We start from the raw sequence: 23343 nt of genomic DNA, 5'->3' as shown, positions 1-23343 counted from the left end.
ATGTTGCTTTCAAGTTTCAAATAAATAGACAAGATGAATTTTGATAACAATTTCTTAGTATCCAAATTCTCACAAAGGCTGTTGGTATGTGAAGGAAGACCTTCACATTATATTTGCAGCTCTGACTCAAAGATTGAGAATATGATTATATATATATAATATTGAATGTTGAAAAAATCTTAATTTTCAAAAATAGTCATAACTGTTTATTACATTTTTAAATATTGTTATTATAAAATTATCCAATTTGTAAATAATCGTGTTGAATGATTTTTATCAAAAAAATAATTTTTTGTTTGACTAATATTATATAATTTATAATTAATATTACAAATTTCAATTATGTATATTTTAAATTCTTGTACGTAGAAAAAATTTAAAAAAAAGGGTAGAGCTCAGATGCGCGTGGTCTCATCGCAAGATCAGAGAAGTGTGATGGACCCTACCATCACATGTGCGCAGTGTTCCTCACAGCTCAAAGGGGATGCACCAGCCGGGAATCGAACCCGGGTCTGTACCGTGGCAGGGTACTATTCTACCACTAGACCACTGGTGCTTGTTATTTCTAGTACTAGACCACTGGTACTTGTTGTTACTACAAGACCACCGGTGCTTCTTGTTATTGATAGATAACAAAGTCATAATAATGCTAAATGTATTGAGGAATTATATTTGAAATTGTTGAATAATTATCATTAGTCAAAATGTTAATTGTTATTTTATACTTATATCATATAATCATATTATCGTACCACATTAGCATGTCATGTCATTGTATATTAATATGTCACGTTAACTTCACATGACATAAAATAAAAAGGGACAATTTGATTAATAAAAATTAATTAATTATTAATTATATGAACTTATTTTGTTTAAAATAAAATTATGAGGGCTTAATTGAATATAATAAAAGAATAAAAATTTATTTAAAAATTTTGAGTAATTTAAGGACTTTTTTAAGTATTATATCAAAAATATATATGATCCAAATTGGACTGATAGCATATTTTAAAAAAACATTAATACATGAATTCGTAAGTAATATCAAATTAACATTTCTTATAAATCATATCTTTAAACGAAAATACAAGAAAACCTTGCCCAATTTAATGGTAACAATTATAATAAAGTAAAAGTACATTGTTGCCGACCTCATCACACCGAAAGTAGGTGGGGCAATTATAAACCCTTAGCCATTGAAATGCTTTTATTTGACAAACAAATGTTTTTTAGGTGATCAAAGTGTACATATGCGGTCGATTGCCGACCTAGCATGAATAGCGTTCTCAATATTGGACTGTACATTAAATGCAATGAAGGAGAAAAGGGCCTCATTTGACTGAGACAAAGACATAACATATATATATATATATATAATGTGTTATTGTAATTTCTACGGTGTATCAAAGATCCGAGGAGGCGAGGAAGGTTCCCATATTGCTTCTCGTCTCTTCTTTCTAAGAAACTGAGACTTTTAGGACTAGAAATTACTGCCATGTAACGGCTCTTGAGGGGAAGTTTACGAGAAGGAAGACAGAAGGAGATACGGGGTTTCTGTTCTTCCTGTTTTCGCCCCCAACCAAATCATACAGTACTAGTAAATTAGATATGCCGGCTTTGTTTTTCTACAGAAAGATTGATGACCGCCTGACAGGCGAGACAAGGAAAGTTGACTTTTTTTTTTTTGAAGTAGAATTTGGTGTAGTCTTTTTGAACAATAAAAAGGTGGCAAGAATAGACAACATAAGGCAGTGTTTTAAGATTCAAAACGTGAGAAATTCGTTCCTGTCCACTCCACATGTTTTTGACTCCGAACAATGATCCGGATATCATGAAACGCATGCCATACCAAATCTTTGTGGCTACTTCCTTAGAGTGCAGCTCGTATGTGAGATTTGATAAGACCTCGAAATTAAACCCCCAAAATCAAGAACCAATCAGGATAAATAATATATTGCCATGAGTCTTGCCTTATCATCACTCGGTCGGTGGATTTTCAATCACAATCTGGGTAACTGAGGAGTAACTTGATTCGTTCACGTCAGTTAAGCATATGCAAATCTTAGTTGCTATTCTGTGTTATAGGACTATGAATCCAAAATAAAAAAATAGATTAATAATATAATATAATATAATATTACGATAAATCCTGACTTACCATTTGGTAAGGTGTCAAGCATATATAATTAAAATAACTCAAGAGTAACTTCACTAGTTTACGTCTCTTATGTAATTGCAAATGGTTACTTAGAGTGATAATGATCTTTGTTTATTGGTGCATTCCATTCCGATTTCTAATTGTAACAATAAAATACTTTAGCCAACTCTATGATATATATTCACAATAACTCCATGTACAAAACATTTCATTTCCTTATCGCTAGTTGTCTCGTGCATACAGTATGCATTGTTTTTATGTAACTGGTTACATGAAAGAAGAAAGAAATCATCAATTAATTAATTGTTTAATTATCAAATGAAAAGAAAAAATCAATAGACGACAAAGGATTGGTTGCTAAGGCTGCGTCATTGGGGCAAGGCGACAACTTAGACGGCTTCTTTTGAATTTATTAGTTTCGATTCTACTACATTATTAGCAACACAAAACCAAAGTGAAAATATATCGGAAATAGAGAAATAAGAATAAAATCTCATCAGTTCCAGAACAAGTTTTTCTTCGTTTTTTGGGGGGAAAATTTGTTGGTATGAAGGTTATTTACAGCTTTGATGCATCAATTTCTTCATCTAAAGAAAGAATTAGATGGATAACCACTCCAAATTGGGATCCCTGTAACAACTCCAAAATCATTTCGGCCGTCTATGGGAATTCCCAGACCTGCAGCAGCCTGCGAAGAACAAGCGTGTAAGGGCTCTTTTACCCTGACAGAGACATTGATGATTCCATTCTTCAACCCCTTGGGATCCCTTAACCGGTAACTCAAGAACTGTAAACAAGTCTCCGGGGAGTACCCTCCGATAAAGTCCGTCACTGGTATTCTTGCCAATCCTACGGTTTTTTCCCCACTGGAGGCCTTGCATTTTACTGCCAGGGTAATGAAGCGTGTCTGCATGGGCATGTCCATCACTAGTTTATCGTTCCATGAAGGGTTGCTCCCTCCCTCACCGTCCATCTTCGTCGTCTTACAGTTAAAAGGATCGATCGAAACGTCGACAAAAGCGTTCTTTTTAACCGATTTGTTATCGATTCTCAGGTCTTCTCCTGACAATATTGTGATCTCCAGAGTGCGAGACTTGCTCTCCATTATAAATTAGGAGAAACAAATAAAGAAAAATAAACAAAGCAAGAACAGAAAGATGTTTCCTAGTGTGCTTGGGTTTGAAGGAGGCGACGGCTGGTGAGAACCAAGAGGTGTAGGGAGACTTATATAGATGCTCTTCAAAGGAAGCTGAAGAGAAGGGCGGCGGAAGGTGAGAGGCAACGCTACAGCTTGGACTTCAAAATTAGGACCGAGTGAGAGTATAAAACAAAGAAGCGCGTGTGAGTGAATATTCAATTTTGGCGTGAGGAGCGTAGTAACTTTTTTTTTTTCTACTAAACTCTCTAGACAAAGTCGCAGTAAGTGCAAAAATCAAAATTTAATAGTACCAAAGAGAAAACATCTGATCCGCCACGCAATTCCTTATTCCTTAACTTGTTTACTTCTTTCTTTCTTTTTTCTTATAGTAAATTTCCTGAACATTCTTTTTATTTAACTTTTTTGTATGAATAGATAATTTTTATTCTCATAAAAATTAGTTAATTAATTTCATCGGTTAAAATTATCAAAATATGTTTAATTCAAAATATAATTTATTTAGTCACAATTTAACTTTTTTATGAAAATTAAAGTTATTCTCGTAGTGTTAATTAAAAAAATGAAACCACGACAAATGCGGATTAAGTTTCAATTTTTTTGTCTATTACTTTTAAGAAGCAAAGTCATTCCATTAATTCTACCCATGGTATTCAACATTCAATGTATATTGATTGATGTTTTCAATGTAGAATACTATACAATGAATTACCACCCACTTCCAATTCACGTCTTGTAGGTTTTCTTAGATTTCCATACTCTTATCTTCTTTTAAAAGGTAAAGGAGAAGGAAAAACATGCTGAAATGTTGTTTGTGTAAATATTTGTACATTAATTATTCGCACTGTTTGATTTTTACTCATTTATCCTTCGATTGCCTTATATATATATAAAAAAAAATTAATGGTCGATTTCAGCCTTTTAGTTAGTGTGGAGATTATCTCATGTTAGTATTTGTTTAATATTTGTGTGTATGGAAGCATAGAGAATATATTGAGATAAATGTGGTAGGACAATTACGTAGTGGTATTAGAATCAAACTCTAATTAAAAATTTGGTTCACCATTCACCATGTGTGAAAGGCTGGCTTGGTAAGCAAAGGCTAGCAGCAGTCACACTTCTTTAATGAACTTGGGTAGGATTATGCAAAGCAAAAGTCATAAGAACTCTTTTTATTAAATAATCATATTCAAAAACTTAATGTTAAGTTACCACTTCTTGATAATTCTTTTAGATAAGTGTGTAAATGGATAAATTGATTGTAAGTTATTCAAATTTGACTCGATAAATATTTAAACTCAATTAATTCATTATTGAGTTGAGTTCTAATTCAAGTTATTTGAGCAACAAGTTAATTAGAATTTCAAGTTTTGTACACTCGAATAGAGTGATTCACAAATTTTATTAAATTTTTTAATATTTTAATATTATATGCATATATAAATCAAATATTATTATTTACATATATTGAAGTTTTATTTGAATTTTTATTTCATACTTTAAATCGAACTTGAATGGATTTTCAAACTCTTTATAAAAATTAATGATAATTGATTCTGAATTAAATTGAATTAAAGTAACACGATTATTTTTTAAATCAAATTTGAAATTTTTCGAATTTCAAAATTTTTTTTAACCGAGTCAGAGGTCAAGTTTGACACTGTATTTAATTGTCTTGGCTCAATTACACCGTTACTTTCTATGACGTTATTCCTCCAGTTTTCAATTCAAATTGAATGTCATATTTTAAATTTTCTTAAGTTTTGAAGAATTTATTTGGAATTTCATCAGTGATTTTCCTGTTCTTGTTCAAACATCGGAGCGGTTGATCAGTTACGAGGCAAGTGGCAAAGCCGTGCTCGTGACTGTCCGGCGGATCATGGACGCAACACGGCGGTGACAAAACATGGGGTAGCCTTTGTCCCTTTGACTTTGAAGTCTTAAACCTGTTTCCATTGCGCCTCTCAGACGCTCTCAAACTGCCGTGATGCGCACTTTTCGGGTCTTTTTTATAAGTACAGCTACCAGTAATAATTACTTTACATCACGTGTGCTGAAATTCGGAAATTAATTTAAAACCACTTGAGATTAATTTTGGGTGCAGTCAAGTCCATATTATTTGTTAAGTCATTTTTTTATTCATCATTTCTATCTTCAAATTGCAGTAAAAGCACGTAATTTAAACGTAAAAGAAAAGAAAAAAAATGGATGAATATCTGGATCGGTAAAGCACGAAAACTTGAAGAAGACACTGAAAAGGTATTTTTAAATTAAATAAAAAGAAAGAAACAAGTGAATTGGTTATTTATTTCGGTTCACACTAACTTTACGAGATATTGTATATTTTATAGGTGTTGTGAATTTGTAAATGTCTAATATTACTTTAATAAACAGTCGGTGTAGCCTTTATATTCTCCTTTAAGAGTTTCTCAAAAAATAAGATATATGAATATGTGAGATTTATGATTTTATCAGTTGAAAATATATTTCTTTAACATGAGATTTACATGATTTTCCGCTACCATGGTGACACTATGACAAATGGCAGCAGACAACTGAACAGTGAAGACCAAAGTGCTGACCATGTCAACTCCAACTTTGGATTTGGATAAATTTCGTGGTTCGTTTCATGGTCTTACATCACCACTGCGTCGTCAGCGCTCTGCCATCATCACAATCACTCGTGCCTTTGGAAATAAAGGTTGTAACTAACAATTTGGGATGAGCTGGACCTGCACCTCCTAATTCTTTGGCTCGGAAGTTTCACGGCACGATTATCTTAGCAGCGAAAACATAAAACATATGGGAATGTTAGTTAAGCCGAAGGTTGAGTCAACTGTTAATTTTTCCTCAGCGGTCTTGCCTGGAAGTTTGGCGGAAAATTTATGGCAGCCGAAACAACCTTGCAAACAGGGGGTCGACTATCTCAAAGTCTTAACTAATAAAGTTAATTAATTTGATGGCTATAAAGATAACATAAACTATAAAATTAAATAAATTAAATATTGTTTGGTGTCATAGATTTCTAGAAGACTAATAATAGAAATTGTAATGCCTAACATCATTACAAGTTGGCTTAGCTTTCTATTATGGCTTTTTCAAAATTTAGACATTATATTTAAAAAATATCTTAAATTATTTTTAAAAATTTAAATTATTATTAATCAAAATGTTAATGTGATTATGTGACTGTTTCATTTTTTTTGTCAACATCATATAAGTGGCACATGAGAATAAAAACAACAAATGTCTTTTTAATTAATAATAATTGATATCTTTAGTTATAAAAGTTTATTTAGCTTAAATTAAAAGTATATGAGTTTGATTAAATATAATAAAAGAATAAAATTTTATTTAAATTTTTAAAATAATTTAAAAACTATTTAAAAGTATTATGTCTATTTCCGATGCAAATTGTGAAAAAAACATTGGTTAGATTGTAGAATTTTCATTGTACAATTTTCCCTTTTTTTTCCCATTTTAGCCATGTTGAACAATTATGCTTTATGCATAAAAAAAATGGAAAAAAGATCATGTAGTTAGGTTAGGTAAGTTGAAACGACATCGTTTGGAAGAAACTATATTTAAAAGGTATTTTATTAACCATTTTTAGAACAAATTATTGATCAATATGTTTTAGACAGTGGCAAGTAGCAACGACATCGTTTGGAGGAATGTTATCCAGTCCCACTCCTTTCATCTCTGGCGATTCAGTTACAGAGGGCGAGAGAGATGGCTTTCCCTACTCAGCTCTCACTCATTTCCAAACCCTCACCGCTCTTTTCGAACTTACCTCGAACCCGGTTCAATCCATCCACAACAGCCAGACCAACCGCTTCCCGTTTCAAATGCCTGGCGAGTCAGACCGGGTTCTTCACTCGACTCGGTCGGTTAATCAAGGAAAAGGCCAAGAGTGACGTTGAAAAGATCTTCTCAGGGTTCTCCAAGACCAGAGACAACCTCGCCGTGATCGACGAACTCTTGTTATACTGGAACCTCGCTGACACTGATCGCGTCCTCGACGAACTCGAAGAGGTTTCTCTTCTCTTCTAAATATACCTTGTTTACATGCTACTGAAAAAGTGCCTAAAATAAGTTAAAAAAATGAATAAGTTATTCCTTTTTTGTTTAATTTTGCAGGCTTTATTGGTATCTGATTTTGGGCCAAGAATTACAATTAAAATAGTGGAGAGCTTGCGGGAGGATATACTAAGTGGAAAACTTAAATCAGGAAGTGAAATAAAGGTTAATACAGAAAACTACAATACTTGTAAATAGTATGATGTTTTTCATTTGGATTTAGCTGTGGTGAAGATATTTATTTTTTGAGGTTATAAATATTGAAAAATGTGGATTAATTTGTGGGTTATAGGATGCATTGAAGAAGTGTGTGTTGGATCTCTTGACAAAGAAGGGGAGTAAGACCGAGCTTCGTCTTGGATTCAGGTTTTTCGTGTTTTAGTCTTTGAGTTTTCTTGTTGTTCCATTCTGCACTAAAATGGCATTGTTTTTTCCTCTTGTTGAACACTCTTGTCATGTTATCAGGAAGCCAGCTGTGATCATGATTGTTGGCGTTAATGGAGGTGGCAAGACAACATCACTTGGTAAGGCTACTAACCAATGTCGCAATTGCTAATCAGTTTAGGTTGTTTAGATTTGCGAATGAAATTCTTTAGTTTATCAAATTAGTTGTGGAAGATTTATTTATTGAGGAATTTTTGTCTTAACAAATTGATGTTTCACATTTTATTATAAAATAATCTCATTAATAATTCCCTTGCAGGAAAGCTGGCTTATAGATTAAAGAATGAAGGGGCAAAGGTGAGCTGCTAAAAAACGTGCATTGCTTTAGGTGCAATGTGATGGAGGCCTCTGTTGTTGTAAAAACCTGCATAGTCACAAACAGTTTTTGCCCTCCTTTTTCTTATAATTTGATATCTTGCCAGATATTGATGGCAGCAGGTGACACATTCAGAGCAGCTGCTAGTGATCAACTAGAGATATGGGCTGAGAGAACTGGTTGTGAGATTGTTGTAGCTGAAAAGGAGAATGCCAAAGCATCATCAGGTAGATAAATTGAATATCTAAAGAAGTAATTTTTTAGGACCAAAAGGGAAAGGGTGGGGGGGAAGGGCACAAATTTTGCAGTTCTTCCTTTATTATTATTCTGATACAGGACAACTCTTAACGTGTGATTTTAAAGTGCTTTCTAAATAGTGCTTTCGCAGGCTGTCAAAAGAGGTAAGGAGCAAGGTTTTGATATTGTCTTGTGTGACACATCTGGACGTAAGTATTATGAACCTTCATTGTTTAGTCTTGGTTGTATCTGCCTCTAAACTGTTATTCATGGCATGTTTTATCATTTGTGCAGGTCTTCACACTAATTTCAGCTTGATGGAAGAGTTGATAGCCTGTAAGAAGGCTGTGGGAAAAGTTATTCCTGGTGCACCCAATGTAAGCTCAAGCTGTTTCAGACCCTCAACTTCCTTCTTACCTTGAAATAATTTGAATGTCTGGGCCATAAGACAGATTAGCATTTCCTCTTAAGTATAGTTGGTTCAGACATATCAAATGTTTGATACTTTATTCTACCTGCTCCTATCCCATGTTTTCGTTTATGTTGGCCATCCCTTTTGGTTAATGCCTTGAGGGTTATTAATTTACATGTCTTTAAGCATGAATACCAAATGATTTTATAAATACCAGCTTTTATGATGCTAGTTCTTACTGTAGTAGGATCTTCAGAAATATGGTTGTGACCAGTGACAAAGAATGATGAATTTGAATGAATTGAATACAGTGATCTGCTTGTCTTTTTAAGTTACATGTTAATATTGTGAAGAGTTATCTTAAGGCCATACTGCAACTTGTGCAGGAGATCCTACTAGTTCTTGACGGGAACACTGGATTGAATATGCTTCCACAAGCAAGAGAGTTCAATGAGGCACTGTTCCTATCCTTGCCTTTTTCAGCGAGATACTTAGTCTAACTTGTTAAATGCTAATAATTTTTTTTATTGCACTCAGCTGTTATTTAAGCGACTTTCAACTTTGTGACAGGTAGTTGGAATAACTGGTTTTGTTTTGACAAAACTTGATGGTTCTGCTAGAGGTGGCTGTGTGGTATTGTCTCTTAACCCCCTTTTTTTTTTTGCTTCAGGGTTGGGGGTGGGGGGTTTTAGGGGTTGTTTCCAAATTTTGTTCACATCTTTCTCTAAGTTCTTGCCCCACACAGGTCAGCGTGGTTGATGAGCTTGGCATTCCTGTGAAGTTTCTAGGTGTTGGTGAAGGTCTCGAAGACCTTCAACCTTTTGATGCAGAGGCATTTGTTAATGCCATATTTCCGTGAGAAGTGTTGATGGTGTTAATAAAGTGATCTATTCTGTTTGACCCATTTATATAATCCTTTTCAGTAACATCTTATCAATCACTATAAGCATTGCTGAATTAAACCGGTGCATTTTCTTTATGTTTCTTAGGTATTTTATTCATTGAGACCAGTTCTGCCTATATGCCAGGCTTCGAGATGCATGTTGTTGTAAAAGGCTCAGTCACAAGAGTACTTGTTGGCCAGCAAGTGGGATTTACATAGTGCAGATGTGTCAAAAGGCTTCATCGAGCATTGTTATTATGCAAAATTTTCCTCTGTACATTATTTTTCTCTCGTGTGTTTTAACTTGCACAGATGATAATTGGTGTAAAGGGCCATGGATCTTGTCTTGACCAGTGAACAAGTTACTAATTAAAAAGTAGTATGAATCAAAAGCTCATAATTCTGAGAATGTAAGACAAATAATCAATATGTGTGCATCAAATATTCGGATTCTATTCCATTATGATGTTTCTGCAGGTTGCTCCCACCACCCTGTCATATGCATAAAGCAGCCTTCTTTATCAACATTAACTGCATTCAATTTTAGGTTCTCTCTTCGTTGATCTATAAATTAGAATATTAGAAATGTTAAACAACTGATTACACTTGGCACTTTAAGTCTCATCTTTTCTCCAAATAATATTAAATTGTCTGTCTCGATCCTGTTTGTTTGACTGTTTTTGCTTTTGAAGTATAATGCTACTTAAGTGATGACTGATGAGTAGGTTTGAGATATTTTAAAGCACAAGAATGATCTCCTAGAGCCCCAGGGTTCTATATTCCTATCAGTCTTCTGCTTCATCGTTTTGTCAAGTAAAAAGAGGTAACAGAAATTAAAAAGGTAACACATTTATCTTGATTATTGGTAGTAATGGCATAAGAATATTCATTTGGCAATACCCAAGTAAAATTCGGATACACTTCATAACTTGGCAATGGGTGAAATGTAGAAGGTTGCACGGCAAGTATAGACCAGTTTCCCTGTCCCCCTCATTTTGAATTCAACTGCAACTACAGTTACATTTCTTCCACTTCTCACTATAGAACCATCAACAATCAACTCTGCCTGCATGGTGACAACATAGGTGATGGTATACGTTCATTAAACGGAAAAGAAACAAGAGTATGTGAGATGATTGATAGAAAGCTTGTTCTGTTTCTGATGCATAATCTTCATATGAGATGCAAGAGAAGGTCAAGCAATGCAGTTTATCAAAAGCAGCCTACATCAGCCTTAATTCTCAGGGTGAATTCAGACTATGGGTCCAATTAGACATATCCCCAATAAGTAATACACTAGAGAAAAGTGAGGTTGCAACTATTTTTTTTTACCCATAGATATATATATATCTATGCTCAGCACTGCAGCCCATTTGCCAGTGTTACATGTTCAAGAAACTAACAATCCTAGCAGTCTGGAACATGGAGAAGTTTAAGCAAAGTCCAGATCTTCAGTCCATATGATTCCATGCATAAAATCTAACTTCCCCTCCTAACCTTTCTCAACTTAGGACATGCATTCCATCCCAAAAGAAAAGCCAAAACTTGAACAAGCTCTAATCAAACAGTGGGATAACATCTGAAAATTGAATTTGCTCCCTAATGTTCAATGCATCACTTAAACATCACATAATCACATGCAGCCTTCCTTTTTCCATTTTTGTATCTGTCCCCATTAGACCTATAATTGGGAACAAGGGCCGACCTAGAGCATTTTTAAAGGTGACCCAAACAAAAAGAGACACCAAACAGTCAAATAGAACTTTATATATAATCCAATTCTCACTAATTTAAAAGATTAAATAAATGCCCGTTAACAAAAATAACGGTAATACAGAAGGAGTCCCTCTCTCACTCCTCGGGTGGAAGAAAGAGCAATTTTCAAACTCACTCTATCGTTTTTAAATATAATAGGATTAACATAGAATTTATATGCCGGACTTAATTGGCAATATGTTGAACATAATGACTCCAATTTCATCAAAGGTTGAAGGAATAAAAAAAATTATTAAACAAAAAATTATTTTGAGGGGCCATTCAAATAAATAAATAAATAATTTTAAAATACTTGGGCATAGACAAACTACCCTCCGCCCCTGATTGGGAAGGGATTAACCAAAGAGAGATATTAGGAATTGAAAAGCCAAGAGAGCTTACATTTGTGGGAGCAGCAGAGAGATAAGAAATGCCCAATTCACCGAGAAAAATGTCCTTTTCCACACCCACCACTGTTCTAACTGTCGCAATTGCCACTCTTTCTGCTATCGCTGCAACTGCCCCTCCATGTAACCCACCAAAATAATTCTATAAAGATAAAAATCCTCAATAAAAAAAGAGAATAAATAATTCATAATAATTCTGATAGAAATAGATAACGTTTCAGAAGAAATTACGGCGACAGCGGGTTTGACAGTGGCGACGCAGGTGACGTGGCCACGTTGGACAGTGTCGGTCTTGAGGTGGTCACGCAGTAGATTGGAGTAGAAGTCTTTCGAACTGTAATTATCTGCGTTGGGATCGAAAATCCCTACGCTTTCAAAGAAACGCAGAACGTTAGACGCGTACGGCGGAGATCCGTCTTGGGATTTTTTCGTGGAAGCAGCAGAAGAAGAGGAGAAGGTTTGCGGTCCCAGAGAAGTAGAAACTACAGAGGAGGAGGGCTTTCTCATTTCGCTGTCATTGGTCTCGGAGTCGATGCACGCCTACGTTTTAAGGCTTTTTTAAGATTTTTTTCCTTTAATGTTAAGCTTTTTAAAAAAAAAAATAAATTCCAACTACTATAAATAGATAGTATTTATTTATTGTGCTTTATTTTATTTAAAAAATAAAAAACTTCTTTTAATTCATTTGAAAATTACTAGGGTTTTGAAGTAGTAATTTTTAATAGGATACGTATGTCCTCAAAGCTAAATGCTTAATATTTTCTTTTTGAAAAGCTGATAGTTCATTCAAAATGCTTAATATTATTTTCAGGATTTTAATCAATAATTTTTGTATATATCAAACACTTTAATATTGAATTACATTTAATTCTCAATCATTAAAATATTCTGGTGGTAAAGTAGGAAACGTATTCTTAGCATTTAATTTAAAACTTTAGTTATATAATTATATCCATATGCTTACTCCATCTATATGGATTACATGCATGTCACGCGACACATTAATGTATGATTGTTTATGCCGGTTCAAATAATTTTTTTTTATTTAATTGTTTCCTTGTTTGGTTATTTAAAGTGTAAACAAGGGAAAATTGGACTAAAAAAAGGGAAAAAAATCTTTAGTTAATGTTGTGACCTAAATAAGCCAAAGCATAAATTTTTACACTTTGGTTTCTAATATATGCTATTTATTATAAAAAATAGAATTTTACCTATTCTTTTTCCCCAAAAGGTCGTAGTAATTAATACTTATTAATATATATTATAATATATATATATATTATATATTTTTTTTAATTCAAGACCATAGCTCTAAATCAAAGAATTTTTGTAAAAGAGCATAGGCATACTGTAAAATTAATACGCTATTTGTTTTTAAATATTTATCTTTTTTTATGGAAATTAAGATAAAAAATTAAATTTTAATATATTTTACATTAAAATTTGAAAGAATTTATAATATAAATGCTGATATTGTTCAATATAAAAAATAAATTTATAAAATAAAAAATTTTCGGACATGTGAGAAAAATATAAAGAAAGAAAAAGGGACGAAAGAGTAAATTTAAAGTAATAATGGCTTGCCCCTGGCCGGATACGAAGATGCCGTCCGTTGAAGGAGACGATGGCACGGGAAACAAAAATGTCAACAAAAGAATAACGAATTCAATAAATATTTACCTTCGGCTTAACATCAAAGCGTTGTCCTGTATCTGTTCATTGTATGATTTGTTGAATGGAAAGTAGTAGCAGCAGCCAAATCTCTCCTTTACACAAAAGAATGAGCACCACCAACAACCTGGTTGAAGCAGAAATTTAGTAAGAGAACAAATATGAAATACAGTAACAGGAAAAACAATCCATGGGGATTAAGACCCAGGCAAGAACAATTAACATTTGCAAACTGACTTACAGGAGATTTTGTCTTTCTGATTTTCAAGACANTATTAAAGACCATAGCTCTAAATCAAGAATTTGTTAAAAGAGCATAGGCATACTGTAAAATTAATACGCTATTTGTTTTTAAATATTTATCTTTTTTTATGGAAATTAAGATAAAAAATTAAAAAAAAATTTTTAAATATATTTTACATTAAAATTTGAAAGAATTTATAATATAAATGCTGATATTGTTCAATATAAAAAATAAATTTATAAAATAAAAAATTTTCGGACATGTGAGAAAAATATAAAGAAAGAAAAAGGGACGAAAGAGTAAATTTAAAGTAATAATGGCTTGCCCCTGGCCGGATACGAAGATGCCGTCCGTTGAAGGAGACGATGGCACGGGAAACAAAAATGTCAACAAAAGAATAACGAATTCAATAAATATTTACCTTCGGCTTAACATCAAAGCGTTGTCCTGTATCTGTTCATTGTATGATTTGTTGAATGGAAAGTAGTAGCAGCAGCCAAATCTCTCCTTTACACAAAAGAATGAGCACCACCAACAACCTGGTTGAAGCAGAAATTTAGTAAGAGAACAAATATGAAATACAGTAACAGGAAAAACAATCCATGGGGATTAAGACCCAGGCAAGAACAATTAACATTTGCAAACTGACTTACAGGAGATTTTGTCTTTCTGATTTTCAAGACATGAGCTGTTCACACAATCCATGATCGTTTTTCTGGTTGCTTCCCTCGTGTTGTTCTAATGAAACCTAAATATTCATGAAAATAAGAGACATGGTATTGCATGGAGTAGAACAGTAGGAACTGACCTTTATTACTATTCTGATACAGTATAACTCTTAACGTGTGATTTTAAAGTGCTTTCTAAATAATGCTTGCGCAGGCTGTGAAAAGAGGTCAGGAGCAAGGTTTTGATATTGTATTGTGTGACACATTTGGACGTAAGTATTATGAACTGTTGAAAAATAATGTCTTGTGTGTCTTGGTGTATTTGTATCTGCCTCTAAACTGTTATTCAGGGCATGCTTTATCGTTTGTGCAGGTCTTCACACTAATTTCAGCTTGATGGAAGAGTTGATAGCCTGTAAGAAGGCTGTGGGAAAAGTTATTCCTGGTGCACACAATGTAAGCTCAAGCTGTTTTGAACCCTTAACTTCCTTCTCGCCTTGCATTAATTTGAATGTCTGGGCCATAAGACAGATTAGCATTTCCTCTTCAGTATAGTTGGTTCAGACATGTCAAATTTTTGATACTTTATTCTACCTGCTCCTATCCCATGTTTTCGTTTATATTGGCCATCCCTTTTGGTTAATGCCTCAAGGGTTATTAATTTACATGTCTCATTAAACATGAATACCAAATGATTTTATAAATACCAGCTTTTATGATGCTAGTTCTTACTGTAGTTGGATCTTCAGAAATATGGTTGTGACCAGTGACAAAGAATGATGAATTTGAATGAATTGAATACAGTGATCTGCTTGTCTTCTTAAGTTTCATGTTATTATTGTGAAGAGTTATCTTAAGGTCATACTGCAACTTGTGCAGGAGATCCTACTAGTTCTTGACGGGAACACTGGATTGAATATGCTTCCACAAGCAAGAGAGTTCAATGAGGCACTGTTCCTATCCTTGCTTTCTTCATCAAGATACTTAAACGAACTTGTTAAATGCTAATAATTTTTTTTATTGCACTCAGCTGTTATTTAAGCGACTTTCAACTTTGTGACAGGTAGTTGGAATAACTGGTTTTATTTTGACAAAACTTGATGGTTCTGCTAGAGGTGGCTGTGTGGTATTGTCTCTTAACCCCTTTTTTTTGGCTTCTGGGTTGGGGGTGGGGGGTTTTAGGGGTTGTTTTCCAAACTTCGTTCACATCTTTCTCAAGGCTTTTGCCCCGCACAGGTCAGCGTGGTTGATGAGCTTGGCATTCCTGTGAAGTTTGTAGGTGTTGGAGAAGGTCTCGAAGACCTTCAACCTTTCGATGCAGAGGCATTTGCGAATGCCATATTTCCGTGAGAAGTGTTGATGGTGTGTGTTGATAAAGTTATCTATCCTGTTAGACCCATTTATATAATCCTTTTCAGTAACATCTTATCAATCACTACAAGCATTGCTGAATTAAACCGGTGCATTTTCTTTATGTTTCTTAGGTATTTTATTCATTGAGACCAGTTCTGCCGATATGCCAGGCTTCTGGATGCATGTTGTTGTAAAAGGCTGAGTCACAAGAGTACTTGTTGTCCAGCAAGTGGGATTTACAAACATAGTGCAGATGTGTCAAAAGGCTTCACCCAGCATTGTTATCATGCAAAATTTACCGATGTACATTATTTTTCTCTCATGTTTTTTAACTCCCACAGATGATTATTGGTGTAAGTAAAGGGCCATGGATCTTGTCTTGACCAATGAACAAGTTACAAATTAAAAAGCAGTATGAATCAAAAGCTCATAATTCTGAGAATGTAAGACTAATAATCAATATGTGCGCACCAAATATTCGGATTCTATTCCATTATAATGTTTCTGCAGGTTGCTCCCATTACCCTGTAATATGCATAAAGTAGCCTTCTTTATCCACATTAACTGCATTCAATTTTAGGTTCTCTCCTCGTTGATCTATAAATTAGAATATTAGACATGTTTCACAACTGATTACACTTGGCACTTTAAGGTTCATCTTTTCTCCAAATAATATTAAATTGTCTGTCTCGATCCTGTTTGTTTGACTGTTTTTGCTTTTGAAGTACAATGCTACTTAAGTGATGACTGATGAGTAGCTTTGAGATATTTTAAAGCACAAGAATGATCTCCTAGAACCCCAGGGTTCTATATTCCTATCAGTCTTCTGCTTCATCGTTTTATCAAGTAAAAAGAGGTAACAGAAATTAAAAAGGTAACACATTTATCTTGATTATTTGGTAGTAATGGCATAAGAATATTCATTTGGCAATACCCAAAAAGAACCGGAATCTTTTTGGGATACATATTAAAAGGCACGAGGCATGGTTATCAAACCGAGCCACAAGTAAAATTCGGACTATTATGTACACTTCATAACTTGGCAATGGGTGAATTATACAAGGTTGCACGGCCAATATAGACCAGTTTCCCTGTTTCCTTCATTTTGAATTCAACTGCAACTACAGTTATATTTCTTCCACTTCTCACTATAGATCCATCAACAATCAACTCTACCTGCATGGTGACAACATAGGTGATGGTATACATTCATTAAACCGAAAAGAAACAGGAGTATGTGAGATGATTGATAGAAAGCTTGTTCTGTTTCTGATGCATTATCTTCATATGAGATGCAAGAGAAGGTCAAGCAATGCAGTTTATCAAAAGCAGCCTACATCAGCCTTAATTCTCAGGGTGAATCCAGACAATGGGTCCAATTAGACATATCCCCAATAAGTAATTCACTAGAGAAAAGTGAGGCTGCAACTATTTTTTTACCCATAGATATACGTACGCTCAGCACTGCAGCCCATTTGCCAGTGTTACATGTTCAAGAAACTAACAATCCTAGCAGTCTGGAACATGGAGAAGTTTAAGCAAAGTCCAGATCTTCAGTCCATATGATTCCATGCATAAAATCTAACTTCCCCTCCTAACCTTTCTCAACTTAGGACATGCATTCCATCCCAAAAGAAAAGCCAAAACTTGAACAAGCTCTAATCAAACAGTGGGATAACATCTGAAAATTGAATTTGCTCCCTAATGTTCAATGCATCACTTAAACATCAAATTAACAGGCATAATCACAATCAGCCTTCCTTTTTCTTTTCTGTATCTGTCCCCATTAGACCTATAATTGGGAACAAGGGCCGACCTAGAGCATTTTTAAAGGTCACCCAAACAAAAAGAGACACCTAACAGCCAAATAGAACTTTATATATAATCCAATTCTCACTTATTTAAAAAATTAAATAAAATTCATCAAACATTAGACTAAAAAATGCCCATTAACAGAAATAACGGGAATGTAGAAGGAGTCCCTCTCTCACTCTCCTGGCACAAGGGTAGAAGAGAAAGTAATTTTCGAGCTCACTCAATCTTTTTTAAATATCATAGGCTTAACATAGAATTTATATGCCGGACTTAATTAGCAATATGTTGAACACAATGACTTCAATTTCATCAAAGGTTGAAGGAATACAAATAATTATTAAATAAAAAATTATTTTGAGGGGCCATTCAAATAAATAAATAAATAATTTTAAAATATTTGGGCATAGACAAACTACCCTCCGCCCCTGATTGGGAAGGGATTAACCAAGGAGAGATATTAGGACTTGAAAAGCCAAGAGAGCTTACATTTGTGGGAGCAGCAGAGAGATAAGAAATGCCCAATTCACCGAGAAAAATGTCCTTTTCCACACCCACCACTGTTCTAACTGTCGCAATTGCCACTCTTTCTGCTATCGCTGGAACTACCCCTCCATGTAACCCACCAAAATAATTCTGCAAAGATAAAAATCCTCAATAAAAAAAGAGAGTAATTCATAATAATTCTGATAGAAATAGATTACGTTTCAGAAGAAATTACGGCGACAGCGGGTTTGACGGTGGCGAAGCAGGTGACGTGGCCACGTTGGACAGTGTCGGTCTTGAGGTGGTCACGCAGTAGATTGGAGTAGAAGTCTTTTGACCTGTAATTATCAACGTTGGGATCGGAAATCCCCACGATTTCAAAGAAACGCAGAACCTTAGACGCGTACGGCGAAGATCCGTCTTGGGATTTTGTCGTGGAAGCAGCAGCAGAAGAAGAAGAGAAGGTTTGCGGTCCCTGAGAAGCAGGAACTACAGAGGAGGAGAGCTTTCCCATTTCGCTGTCTTTGGTCTCGGACACAATGTTAAGCCTTTTTTTTCGAAAAAATAAATTTCAACTACTATAAATAGATAGTATTTATTTATTGTGCTTTATTTTATTTAAAAAATAAAAAAACTTCTTTTAATTCATGTGAATACTACTATGGTTTTGAAGTAGTAATTTTTTATAGGATGCGTATGTTTTCTAAGCTAAATGCTTAATATTATATTCAAGATTTTAATCAATTAATTTTATATATATCAAACACTTTAATATTAAATTACATTAAATTCTCAATTAAAACGTTTCATTAAAATGTTTTGGTGGTAAAGTAGAAAACGTAATCATAACATTTAATTTAAAACTTTAGTCATATAATTATATGTATATGCTTACTCTATCCATAGGGATTACATGCATGCCACGTGGCACATTAATGTGTGATTGGTTATGGCGGTCAAAATATTTTTTTTTGGATTTAATTTTTTCCTTGTTTGGTTATTTAAGGTGTAAGCAAGGGAAAGTTGGACTAAAAAAATCTTTAGTTAACGTTGTGACCTAAATAACCCAAAGCAATAATTTTTACACTTTTGTTTCTAATATATGCTATTTATTATAAAAAAATAGAATTTTACCTATTCTTTTTCCCCAAAAGGTATTAGTGATTAATACTTATATTAAAGACCATAGCTCTAAATCAAGAATTTGTTAAAAGAGCATAGGCATAACTGTAAAATTAATACTCTATTTGATTTTAAATAATTATTTTTTTATTTTTATGGAATTAAGATAAAAATTAAATTTTAATATATTTTATATTAAATTTTGAAAAAAAAATGTTGAATATTGTTTAATATAAAAAATAAATTTACAGTATAAAAAAATTTCGGACATCTGAAAAAAATATAAAGAAAGAAAAAGAGACGAAAAGAGTAAATTTGAAGTAATAATGGCTTGCCCCCGGCCGGATACGAAGATGCCGTCCGTTGATGGAGACAATGGCACGGGAAAAAAAAATGTCAACAAAAGAATAACGAATTCAATAAATATTTATCTTCGGCTTAACATCGAAGCCTTGTCGTGTATCTGTTCATTGTATGATTTGTTGAACGGAAAGTAGTAGCAGCAGCCAAATCTCTCCTTTACACAAAAGAATGAGCACCACCAATGCCCTGGTTGAAGCAGAAATTTCATAAGAGAACAAATATGAAATACAGTAACAGGAAAAACAATCCATGGGGATTAAGACCCAGGCAAGAACAATTAACATTTGCAAACTGACTTACAGGAGATTTTGTCTTTCTGATTTTCAAGACATGAGCTGTTCACACAATCCATGATCGTTCTTCTGGTTGCTTCCCGCATGTTGTTCTGATGAAACCTAAATATTCATGAAAATAAGAGACATGGTATTGCATGGAGTAGAACAGTAGGAACTGACCTTTATAGCCTGATCAGAGAAGAACCCAATGAGCCATCTCAGGTAGAATTGGTGCTAGAAGAATGATCTGCGGTAGATGATGTTCTAGGTATGTTACTGGATGACTCCTGCACATATTCCAGGCGTTTTTCTACAGATTTTGTGACAGCTGTAGTATCAAGTTTCGGAGACTTTGGAGGGGATAGGAAAAGCTGCTTTGCGTTGGAACCAACACCATCACTTTCTTTGTGATTGCTAGTTTGTCTTGTAGATTGAGAGCTTCTTTTTCTAATGATAGATGGTGTATTTTTAAAACTCTTAGCTGCGCGTCTCAATATTGTTTCTGGACAGCTGCGGTTGACAGGTGGAGTATTAAAGAAAACTGGACTACATACCTTTCGAACATCACTATCTGCTTGAGGAAATGATCTACCAGTTGTCAAAAAAGTATTCAAATCCTTGAGTTGAAGCGATTCATAGCTTAAGCAACCAAGCCTCAACTCCACTTTTTCAGTGTTTCTGTCCTGTGGTCTGACAGAAGTATACATTCTCTCAACAAAGCCTGGAACAGCAGCTTTCCCATCACAAGCAGCAGCAATGGTAGCATTTAATGGAGTACTCAACGGGAGAGGTGAAGGTGGCAAGCAATGCTCAGTTGTTCTTTCATGTAAAAATGGGAATTTCACATGATCACCAAAAGAAATATGATGAGATCTATCATACCAGTTAGCCGCAAGGTTATAAGAGTTTCCAGGTGCTTGAGCATCACAAGCATGCATTTGGTGCTGTTTGATAGTCAGATCACTTCCTTCATCATATCTCTTAGCAAACATGGTTAGAGAGGATGTTTTCATTGTAACATTAGCATCTTTTCTCACCACTCTGCAAGTTTCTCTATTTGAAATTGCTAGGTTGCTTTCTTTTCTATCGGTATCTCCAAGAACCAATTGCAGTGAAAAAGGGTTTGTGCCTCTTCCCTGATTAACTTTTTGTTCAAGAGGTTTGCCTAGCCCGAAGGACATGCACTCCACTTTTCTATCATGATTGCCTCGATTAACACCAGAAGCTGCAAGTATCTCTACTTTCTTCTTCACTGAACAGTTCCAGTGATTCTTTATTGAATTTTCAGTCCTGCACAACAAAATAGAAGAAACAACCAATTAATTTGAATGAACTTATTCAAAGGAAAGAAAATGGCTCTTGTTTGGTTTCTTTTTCAGATACTCATGCTCTTTTCAGGACAAACCTGCCTGGAAGAAGCTTCGCTATCTCAGCCCACCTGTTCCCATATGTTCCATGTGCCCTAATAAGAACCAACTCCTCCTCTTCCGTCCAAGCAGTTTTCTTTATATCTGGATTTAAGTGATTGAACCACCTGAATAGACACTCAGATTTTACATGCTTTTTGACAAGAAACAATGTACAAATGATAAACTATATGAAGTAGGAATATTTCAAGCAATCTGTTAGTGTTTTTGACAAGTGATCAGGCACCTTTCTCGACATTGCTTGCCTATGCGGCCTGGCAAGTATTTAGCTATTTCTGACCATTTCTTCTTCCCTTGCTTCTCCACAAGCTCAAAGATAAGTTCATCTTCCTGAAAACACAGAGTGAAGAATGAAGCACTGTTATAAATAATATAGTGGCAGGCTTGAGGCTCCTACTGAATAAAAATAAAAAAAGAATCAACATGATTTGATTAGCACCTCCTTGCTCCAAGGTCCTTTAACAAGGTCAGGATTAAGAACCTTCTGCCAGCGATGTAGGCACTGAACATCTGTTCTATCAGGAACACACTCGGCTGCAAAAGATTTAAGTAAACGATGTCAAGAGATGATGTTCAATATGGTACAAGGAGAGATTATGATCTGGATGCTCATCATTCCAATTCCTTCCTTCAATGAAAGTTTAGTATTCAAACACGAGAAGCATTAACAGTAAGCAAGAGATCAAGTCTTTCAAACACACATGCATACCTATCTTTTTCCAATTTTTGCCATTGAATTTTTGGACAGCAGTGGTCAACATTTTGTCCTGTTAAAAAAGAAGAAAGAACAAAAACAACATTTCCTTTCAAGCAATGGTTGCAATGAAATCATAATGAGAAAGGACCATTTCATTTTTCCTTTCAAGCACCTGACAGCACTACAGAAGAGTAGAGTAAGTTACACCTAACATACTAAAATCAGGGCCGATTTTCAATTTCATCCATCAGATTTCAGATGTTGCAATCAAAGAACTGAGATTCCATCTATTTGCTTTATAGGATGCCATCTGGTATAATTTACCAAAAATATGTGATCACAAAACATAGTTATAGCTTCCAAACACTGACCTCCTCCTCTGTCCAACCTCCCTTAGTTGATCGTCTAGTAGGACCTGAAATCCTCCTGTAAAGACAGTAAAGACTAACATCAGGACAAATTTGGTGATCTACAAGCAAATTTTCTTATTCATAATTGATCTAAAGACATTTAAAAGAGGAAGTAAAAAAGAGAAAAAGAAACAAACAAACAAACCCATGAACAGGGACTGTCTTTCGAACTACATTGTCATTAACATCATCAATGCCTGTGGTAGTATCATCACCATCCTCCTTGACTTCTTCCATGCTTAAAGCTTAAACCAACAACATGGCACAAACCCAAGTCACATCCTTCATTTAAAAAAATGTAGTAATAAAAAAAAAGGCCCAAACCCTCAACTAAAAGTCAGGTTTTTAAGTCCAATGACAACATAACTGTCAAGAACAAAACATAAATAGTAAACAAAGATCCAACCAAAAGATAAATGGAAACATAAAAAGGGGTTTTCTGTTTCATTCCTAAGAACAATCCCACACACTTTGTTTTTGGTTTAGTCTCCCTCTCTCTAAAAGCTTTCCCTGCTCTAAGAATAACAGTGCAACGGCTAAAACTCAATATAGAAGCTGAAAGAAGGCAGAAATATGAAATCTTTGAAATGAAAAAGAAAAACAAAGAAAGGAAAGGAAGAGAGTTGTGACTACCAACTGAGTAGATAACTATAGGAACAGAAGGGTAAGAGGCAGAGACGTGAAAGATTAGGCCTTTTGGGGCAGAGGGAATCAGAAGGGAAGTTCAGCGGGAAAACTGAGAGAGATGGGAAGAGATATATATACGTTTTATAGTACGAGGTTTGTTTGTTTGGTTTTGTTCGGGCAGATAGGAGTAGATGCGGGTATTTAGCATCCAACCCCTAATGAAAGATTCTGTAATTAAGCATTCCATGGTTTATAGGATTAATTAATGGCATGAAATCTTATGCTCTTCATAACTAAAATTAAATATATAGAAACATGAATGCTAGACCTTAGTAAT

The 23343-nt window shown here is 34.4% G+C and overlaps 6 protein-coding genes and 1 non-coding gene across 12 annotated transcripts; 2 read left to right on the top strand and 5 right to left on the bottom strand.

The window, feature by feature from the left end:
* TRNAG-GCC lies at positions 486 to 556 on the bottom strand. The gene has a single exon. It is a non-coding gene; the product is annotated as a tRNA-Gly (tRNA).
* Positions 2512 to 3355, bottom strand: LOC18614203 (BON1-associated protein 1). The gene has a single exon (XM_007051843.2). It carries the CDS (start codon positions 3264 to 3266, stop codon positions 2745 to 2747), a length of 522 nt encoding a protein of 173 aa, XP_007051905.1. The 5' UTR covers positions 3267 to 3355; the 3' UTR covers positions 2512 to 2744.
* Positions 6960 to 10165, top strand: LOC18614202 (cell division protein FtsY homolog, chloroplastic). Of its 6 annotated transcripts, none has more exons than XM_018129280.1 (12): positions 6960 to 7352; positions 7458 to 7562; positions 7690 to 7763; positions 7863 to 7921; positions 8101 to 8138; positions 8264 to 8384; positions 8535 to 8603; positions 8689 to 8771; positions 9193 to 9261; positions 9377 to 9439; positions 9552 to 9661; positions 9796 to 10165. In XM_018129280.1, exons 1-12 carry the CDS (start codon positions 7050 to 7052, stop codon positions 9809 to 9811), a joined length of 1110 nt encoding a protein of 369 aa, XP_017984769.1. In that variant the 5' UTR covers positions 6960 to 7049; the 3' UTR covers positions 9812 to 10165. The 6 variants fall into 6 exon arrangements, with proteins under 6 accessions (XP_017984769.1, XP_017984758.1, XP_007051904.2 ...); XM_018129269.1 differs by having other exon boundaries at positions 9835 to 10149; XM_007051842.2 differs by having other exon boundaries at positions 9552 to 9688; positions 9835 to 10149.
* LOC18614201 (acyl-coenzyme A thioesterase 13) lies at positions 10519 to 12400 on the bottom strand. Its single transcript, XM_007051840.2, has 3 exons — positions 12083 to 12400; positions 11847 to 11993; positions 10519 to 10755 (listed from the first exon to the last, which is right to left on the bottom strand). The coding sequence occupies exons 1-3, from the start codon at positions 12356 to 12358 to the stop codon at positions 10612 to 10614; spliced, it is 567 nt and encodes a 188-aa protein (XP_007051902.2). The 5' UTR covers positions 12359 to 12400; the 3' UTR covers positions 10519 to 10611.
* LOC108661432 (cell division protein FtsY homolog, chloroplastic-like) lies at positions 14637 to 15946 on the top strand. The gene is made up of 6 exons (XM_018118380.1): positions 14637 to 14689; positions 14785 to 14890; positions 15314 to 15382; positions 15498 to 15560; positions 15671 to 15796; positions 15919 to 15946. The coding sequence occupies exons 1-5, from the start codon at positions 14637 to 14639 to the stop codon at positions 15782 to 15784; spliced, it is 405 nt and encodes a 134-aa protein (XP_017973869.1). The 3' UTR covers positions 15785 to 15796; positions 15919 to 15946.
* LOC108663800 lies at positions 16654 to 18651 on the bottom strand. The gene is made up of 3 exons (XM_018129302.1): positions 18321 to 18651; positions 18089 to 18235; positions 16654 to 16963 (listed from the first exon to the last, which is right to left on the bottom strand). Exons 1-3 carry the CDS (start codon positions 18597 to 18599, stop codon positions 16820 to 16822), a joined length of 570 nt encoding a protein of 189 aa, XP_017984791.1. The 5' UTR covers positions 18600 to 18651; the 3' UTR covers positions 16654 to 16819.
* LOC18614200 (myb-related protein 3R-1) lies at positions 20687 to 22616 on the bottom strand. The gene is made up of 8 exons (XM_018118375.1): positions 22525 to 22616; positions 22341 to 22395; positions 21982 to 22039; positions 21712 to 21806; positions 21499 to 21602; positions 21251 to 21379; positions 20810 to 21135; positions 20687 to 20718 (listed from the first exon to the last, which is right to left on the bottom strand). The coding sequence occupies exons 1-8, from the start codon at positions 22614 to 22616 to the stop codon at positions 20687 to 20689; spliced, it is 891 nt and encodes a 296-aa protein (XP_017973864.1).

This window comes from Theobroma cacao, chromosome 1 (assembly GCF_000208745.1).
Source record: "Theobroma cacao cultivar B97-61/B2 chromosome 1, Criollo_cocoa_genome_V2, whole genome shotgun sequence".
Classification (NCBI taxonomy): Eukaryota; Viridiplantae; Streptophyta; class Magnoliopsida; order Malvales; family Malvaceae; genus Theobroma; species Theobroma cacao.
This window is presented reverse-complemented; position numbering and strand designations above follow the sequence as displayed.

What these genes read in the sequence shown, in the direction of transcription:
- LOC18614201 (XM_007051840.2), bottom strand. Translation starts at nt 12,358, where the DNA reads ATGAGAAAGCCCTCCTCCTCTGTAGTTTCTACTTCTCTGGGACCGCAA. An exon ending in CTGTCAAACCCGCTGTCGCC is followed by an intron (nt 11,994 to 12,082) that starts GTAATTTCTTCT and finishes TTATCTTTATAG; the next exon opens with AATTATTTTGGTGGGTTACA. An exon ending in TCTCTGCTGCTCCCACAAAT is followed by an intron (nt 10,756 to 11,846) that starts GTAAGCTCTCTT and finishes GTCACCATGCAG; the next exon opens with GCAGAGTTGATTGTTGATGG.
- LOC18614202 (XM_018129269.1), top strand. Translation starts at nt 7,050, where the DNA reads ATGGCTTTCCCTACTCAGCTCTCACTCATTTCCAAACCCTCACCGCTC. An exon ending in TCCTCGACGAACTCGAAGAG is followed by an intron (nt 7,353 to 7,457) that starts GTTTCTCTTCTC and finishes TTAATTTTGCAG; the next exon opens with GCTTTATTGGTATCTGATTT. An exon ending in TTATTCCTGGTGCACCCAAT is followed by an intron (nt 8,772 to 9,192) that starts GTAAGCTCAAGC and finishes CAACTTGTGCAG; the next exon opens with GAGATCCTACTAGTTCTTGA.
- LOC108661432 (XM_018118380.1), top strand. Translation starts at nt 14,637, where the DNA reads ATGCTTGCGCAGGCTGTGAAAAGAGGTCAGGAGCAAGGTTTTGATATT. An exon ending in TTATTCCTGGTGCACACAAT is followed by an intron (nt 14,891 to 15,313) that starts GTAAGCTCAAGC and finishes CAACTTGTGCAG; the next exon opens with GAGATCCTACTAGTTCTTGA. An exon ending in CTGCTAGAGGTGGCTGTGTG is followed by an intron (nt 15,561 to 15,670) that starts GTATTGTCTCTT and finishes TGCCCCGCACAG; the next exon opens with GTCAGCGTGGTTGATGAGCT.
- LOC18614200 (XM_018118375.1), bottom strand. Translation starts at nt 22,616, where the DNA reads ATGGAAGAAGTCAAGGAGGATGGTGATGATACTACCACAGGCATTGAT. An exon ending in AAGGACCTTGGAGCAAGGAG is followed by an intron (nt 21,603 to 21,711) that starts GTGCTAATCAAA and finishes CTGTGTTTTCAG; the next exon opens with GAAGATGAACTTATCTTTGA. An exon ending in GGCAAGCAATGTCGAGAAAG is followed by an intron (nt 21,380 to 21,498) that starts GTGCCTGATCAC and finishes GTGTCTATTCAG; the next exon opens with GTGGTTCAATCACTTAAATC.
- LOC18614203 (XM_007051843.2), bottom strand. Translation starts at nt 3,266, where the DNA reads ATGGAGAGCAAGTCTCGCACTCTGGAGATCACAATATTGTCAGGAGAA.
- LOC108663800 (XM_018129302.1), bottom strand. Translation starts at nt 18,599, where the DNA reads ATGGGAAAGCTCTCCTCCTCTGTAGTTCCTGCTTCTCAGGGACCGCAA. An exon ending in CCGTCAAACCCGCTGTCGCC is followed by an intron (nt 18,236 to 18,320) that starts GTAATTTCTTCT and finishes TTATCTTTGCAG; the next exon opens with AATTATTTTGGTGGGTTACA. An exon ending in TCTCTGCTGCTCCCACAAAT is followed by an intron (nt 16,964 to 18,088) that starts GTAAGCTCTCTT and finishes GTCACCATGCAG; the next exon opens with GTAGAGTTGATTGTTGATGG.